Genomic DNA, 6,158 nt, shown 5'->3' with positions numbered 1-6,158 from the left:
ACAAACCGGATGCAACGCTCCAAACATAAGCTAAGTCTTCTAGCATTTCGGGGATAATCCGTCCAAGAACTTTGGAAAAATCTGCCATGAGTTCCCAGGATGTTTAGGTCTATAACTAAATATGTTGTGGACGAAATGGACCAAGTTTCTCGATCATTTCAAGGTCATTTTGTTTTACTGACCAAAATTCCAGATTTTTTTGAAGCAACTTCTCTTTTTTTAGGACATATATTAATATCAAATCTCTCTTTTTAAATGCCTTCATGCCTCCGTGCAGCAGCGTTGTTGGTTTGGCGGCGAAAGTTTCGAAAAGTCGTCATCTGGACCTGACTTGAGCATGGTGCAACTTCTCTGCTGTTGTGGTTTGTCTATCCAGGAAGTGATGTCCAGATTGGCCGTTTTCAAAGTTGCATTTTTAATTTTTGAGTTGCTGATGTTTTAGATTTGAATTTGTCTATCCAGGTGGTGAAAGCTTGAGCCAACCACAAAAATGTCCGTCTCGCAGTCGCGTTTTTGTAATTTCACAGTCCCGGTTTTCGTGGCCTTCATGCCTCCGTGCAGCAGCGTTGTTGGTTGAGCTTGACCTTGTGCTTCAGCCCGTCGTACAGCTCGAAGTTGTAGTTTTCGAGGGTGGTCGACGACCGCGAGGAGAGCCCGCTGTAGGAGCAGGTGCAGTACAGGAGCAGCCCGGCGCACACCGCGCCCAGCAGGACGCCCAGCGACGACATGACGATGATGGTGACCAGGATGGGGTCCAGCGTGTAGAGCCAGGAGTTGTCCTTCTCAGAGACGCGGGTGACGGGCGGGTCCGAGGACGGGGAGGGGGTGTTCCAGTCGGAGAATGGTAAACCTGGAGAGAGAGAAAACAGCACTTTACTATATTGATCTAAACCAGGGCTCCCCAACCAGCTCTCCAGGCCATCCCAAGTTACTTTCTATAATCCTATACACTTGCTGAGTCACATTTTAGATGCATTTTCACATTCTGGAGACATTCATGTTGTAAATAGAGTACAGAGACTACAGCCTTTTTTTTCTCTTCAGTATTTTAAAACTGGTCTTCTAGTCTAAAAGGTGTCAAAAGAGGCAGAAACCAGTCAAAACTTGATCTAAACCAGGTCCATACCAGTACAAATCAGGTCTATACTAGTCCAAACCAGCATAAACCAGTCCAAACCTGATCTAAATCAATCTGAAACTGGTCTAAACCAGTCTAAAGGTTATCAAAAGAAGCAGAAACCAGTCCAAACTTGATCTAAACCAGTCCAAACCAGGTCTATACCACTTCAAATCAGGTCTATACTAGACCAAACCAGCATAAACTAGTCCAAACTCAATCTAAACCAGTCTAAACCAGGTCCTTACCAATTCAAATCAGGTCTATACTAGTCCAAACCAGCATAAACCAGTCCGAAACTGATCTAAATCAATCTAAAATGTGTCATAAGAAGCAGAAACCAGTCCAAACTTGATCCATACCAGGTCTATACCAATACAAATCAGGTCTATACTAGTCCAAAACAGCATAAACTAGTCCAAACTTGATCTAAACCAGTCCAAACCAGGTCTATACCAATACAAATCCGGTCTATACTAGTCCAAACTTGATCTAAACCAGTCCAAACCAGGTCTATACCAATACAAATCCGGTCTATACTAGTCCAAACCAGCATAAACCAGTCCAAACTTGATCTAAACCAGTCTAAACCAGGTCTATGCCCATACAAATCAGGTCTGTACTAGTCCAATCCAGCATAAACCGGTCTAAACCTGATCTAAATCAATCTAAAATTGGTCTAAACCAGTCTAAAAGTTGTCAAAAGAAGCAGAAACCAGTCCAAACTTTATCTAGACCAGTATAAACCAGGTCTATACCAATACAAATCAGGTCTATATGAGTCCAAACCAGCATAAACAAGTCCAAACTAGTCCAACCCTTATCTTTTAGGGGGTTGGATGTTTACGGTAATAGCATGGCAGAAAGAATAGGGAAAGTTACAAAGAATATTAGCAGAAGAATATAGTATTTTCAGTTTTAGGTTGCTATTTACCTCCATTGAGAGAATTCCTTCCACTGAAAAGGCGTCCATCTCCAGACTCGATAGGTTTCCTCACTGCTGTGGAAAACAAAACACAACTTTTAAGCATTGGATTCCAGGTGTTAGTTTGTATTATGTGCTCACTGGCTGCAATTGATTGAGGCTACCAGTGGTTTCAGAAGCTTTCATGCCTGTTTACGTAGGTACTGACCACTGCAGACCCACAAAGGCTGCGAATTATGTTGTCTGGACATCACATTTCTCTCAAATCCGTAGAAAAAAATCCTAGTTATAGTAATGACAAACGATGTGTATACAAAAATATGACTTTATTCATCGAGAAAAGACTATAGTGATCCATTTTAAGTCAAACACACCTTTACAGAACATAGTATGGCATAAGACTGATCATTCACAAGGATGCAATTGCCATTAAAACACCTTCACAGTAGTACATACAGTAGGCTTCTCCGTCCAGAAAACACATGAGGAGAAGGTGGACAACCCTGCCTGAAAGTAAAGTTTGCCTATTTGTTGATGGGTTTCCTGGCTCCAATTCAAAAGAGTTAGAAAGAAATGCTTTGGCAAGGCACAGGTCTAGGATAGAGTGGTAGTCTCCCATGGCCAATATATATTATTTTACATCCCCGAGTAACAAGGCTTGGCAAAGATTTGGATCCATATGGGCGCGGTATACGGGGGAGAAAAGCGCTTACTCAAGCTTTAATAAATGTTATCCGACCATTAAGTAATTACAACTATTAGCGGCTTGGAGTGTGAGATGGGATAAGGAGCGTGATTTAAAAGCATTGACGGAAAGGATGCCAAGAGGAAGCAAAGTGTCTCGCGGCTAAATGGGGACAAATTGAAGTAGGTTTTTTGCTGATCCAAGAACAGGTGGGGGAGTTTTGCTGAGTTGGGCATAAGATATTTTAATGTAATTTTATGTAGTGCACGGACTTTTGGCAAGAAGTGAATCGGTTGTCGATAGATGACGGGATAGTTTTGGTTTATATTGATACATCACAGCGACTGGCATGACAGAAATAAGGTTCCTGCTAGAATTTGAACAGCTTCAGTACGTCCAACAGTGGGTATAGAGTTATCTTTAAAGGTTTAAGGCACAGTTAATGTGGATAAAGGATTTCCTCGTCCTTTCTGGGCACCTTAAGAATCAACATCCGCATTGCAGTGATGAGTTTCTAATTTAATAAAGTTTAAAACACAGGAAACACAGAGATGCTAGCTATTTGAGCTTGTTCATCTGCTTCCTGGACTCAGCTTTCACACTGGTCAAGAAGCTTTTTCATTTTGGTAAAGCCGAACTGGAGAAAATGTGCTCAGTTCAGGCGGAGATTAAAGCAGAACTAAGTAACTCATGCCCCGCCTAGAGGCCATAAGCGCCACTGCAGGTGTCGTAGCATATTGCGTTTTTTTAGTCATTAATTGTCCGTGAGAGTAAATACTACACTGACAGAAAAGACAAAGGATATTGTACATCCAATTACACAATGGAAATACATTTTTTTCACTCAAACTTGGCTGTAAATACAGTTTAAGTGGCGCTAGCCCGCAGTTAGCTTTGCCCGTTAGCCTGGTTTTCTGGCCAGAGACACCAGGGGTAGATGAAAGACCCCCCAATCATCCCATTAACACTTGTATTACCCTCTACGGAATGGATTTATTATGGTAAACAAGTTACTTAGTTCTGCTTTAAGAGGTTAAATAATACCTGTGGTTTCTTTACATATCATAAGATGATGTTCAGTAGCCTGCAAAAGATAGAAACTTGACTGAATATGAGTTAGCTTTTAGCTCAGAAGACACTTTTAGATGCTAGTTTGTCTCCAAAGATAAAATCTCAAAATATCTTTACATTTATTAATGATTTATTACTAATCTTTGGCCTCATCTACATGTGGTCGATGGTTGATGTTAGATGGCTAATGCTAACGGCTATAGGTAAAAGACATTGAGCAGGCTTAACGCTGAAAGGTTTCTTAAAGAGACTGGATGCAAGTTGCTCATTTTATGCTCACTACTGCCACCTCAGGTCTTACGCGTCACTGCAGTCTCTATATAAAGCAAGTAACAACTTTTCGAGTGACAGTGCAGGATTTTAGAGGCAATTTTAAACTGTATAGATCCCTTTAAATCTGACTATATTCCAAAATGGCCGTTTCTCTCCTATAGCTTGTCTCGTCTAATCTGTCAAGCAGCCTGGGCTTTGACGGCACCATCTTGGCCCCCGCTCCGAGTTTGCACATAACATCCTCCTTATGGCGCCCAGCTGCTCCCGATGCATTGTGGGATATGTAGGATTATAAATCAGCCGGGGAGCGGATGACGGACGACAGTTGGCTCTATTTGCTCGTCGCCCCCACCCCTTTCTCTCCCACCCACCGAAACATAACAAGGCCATATTTTGAGATCGGGGGAGAAAAACGCGATGTAGAGCTCTTTATGTGGCGAGCTAAAAGACACGGCTGAACAGATTCGGCCGAGTGGGGAAGGCAATTACCAAAGACAGGAGCATCCATCAACGCCTCCAGACTTTATCAGCGAAAACGACGAGACGATTGATCAAATTAAGCTGTTATCTAAATGTAGTGCGCCGTGATTGTTATGCATTCCCTTGTCTTTGAGTGTGGACACGCTTCGCAAAAGAAGACCACAGTGACGATAGTATTTAAGGCTAGAGACACAGAAGAGGATTCGAAGACATTTTGGGGCCACTCCCAAGCTGCAGGAAAGACTTTGAATGGATGCCAACGTGCAAATCGTTAAGCAGATGATTCCGTGTTGCTTTAAAGTAAGCTGTCGGGTCGAGATGCTGTCAAATTTGTAGCATACAGTAGCTGGATCCTGGCTGATTTGTAGGAAGTGACAGAACAGAGCAGTGCCATAAACTACAGAGACAAACGGGCTGGCAGAATTACAGCCATGAGATCAGAAGACATCGGAAATTCATGCTTTTCCTCGTGATCAGGGTTGATTTATTCTCATATTCTCTTAAGTGTTTAGATTGACGCTTTGTGATTACATCCTAGACTTATTTTAGGTCGCATTCACACCCCTTTTTTGTCAATCGAAGCGTCATTTTAAACGCAGAGCTCCCCTATAGGCCTGTGGGGGCGCTGTGGCAAAACCATGTACAGGAAAAGCAGTGAACAAGAATCACGCTTCTCTGATTGGTCGATTAAACTCCACTTCCTGTTCCGTCTTTTTTTTTCCAAAATGGGGCGGTATCAGACCTGCGTCAGACTGTGGCTGTGCTGATTTTTCTTTGGCAATTTTTTTTAATCTGGCAGTGACGCTCGGAACACACGGATCTTTTTACGGACGAAATGGGAGATAAATGAGCCGATACACGGTGCGGGAATGGGCTCATCAGGAGCAGCAGACGAGGACAAACTGGGACTAAACCAGGACTAACTGCGAGGGCCAGAGATGTGGAAAACTACAGACTGTCCGAGGGAGGCAGATGTGGAGCAAGGCACTAAAGGATCTGATCAGGGCTTTGCTCTCTGACCTCTGTCACTGCTTAAATCAAAGGTTTCTGCCTTATATTTACGAGTCATGGCTTTGTTTTGGTGTAAATTTCATACTAGCTGTTAGCTCTAACTCTAGAGGGTCTACACATGGGTTTGCATTTTAAATAGAACCCACTATATTCCATAATGAATGTTGCAATTGCCTCCCCTCTGTTCTGTCTTTGGCGTTACTCGTTTGTTTTGGTTGTATCAGATGCACAACGTCCTGTAACTTTGTCTTCCTGGTTTTGTTCCGCTCTCTGGCTGAGTCGTGTTCACAAACCAAATGATTATTCTGTAAAGATGGAAGTTAGCAGGTATACGATGCGTCGGCCAGAAGAGCGAGGACAAATGTTCAACGATCAACAAATGCAACTCGGTTCAGATTTTAAACGTTGGAGAATTCAACACGGATGTGCAATGGTTGTTATAGTCCAGTTCACTGTGTAATTTCGACATATTTTTTGTGTAGAGCAACAAAACTTTATCAAATAAGCAATCACAAAAACAATGTTTCCATTTGTTCTGATATGTAAAAAAAAAAATTATAATAATAGGTGCGATGACATTTATATTGGGGAGTAAA

At 42.3% G+C, this 6,158-nt stretch overlaps 1 protein-coding gene across 1 annotated transcript in view; it reads right to left on the bottom strand.

Annotated features, from left to right (window-relative positions):
* Window positions 1-433: 433 nt before the first annotated feature.
* LOC306982172 (neuropilin-2-like) overlaps window positions 434-6,158 on the bottom strand; it is a 162,734-nt gene continuing 157,009 nt past the window's right edge. Inside the window, exons 17-18 of the mRNA XM_079582008.1 lie at window positions 2,052-2,117; window positions 434-850 (exon numbers count right to left, since the gene is read on the bottom strand). Coding sequence (XP_079438134.1) covers window positions 546-850; window positions 2,052-2,117 — 371 coding nt within the window. The 3' untranslated portion in view covers window positions 434-545. The remainder of the gene's footprint in view (window positions 851-2,051; window positions 2,118-6,158) is intronic.

This window comes from Gobius niger, assembly GCF_951799975.1.
Source record: "Gobius niger genome assembly, chromosome: 23".
Lineage (NCBI taxonomy): Eukaryota > Metazoa > Chordata > Actinopteri > Gobiiformes > Gobiidae > Gobius > Gobius niger.
The sequence above is the reverse complement of the archived record's forward strand: the minus strand, read 5'-3'. Positions and strand labels throughout refer to the sequence as shown.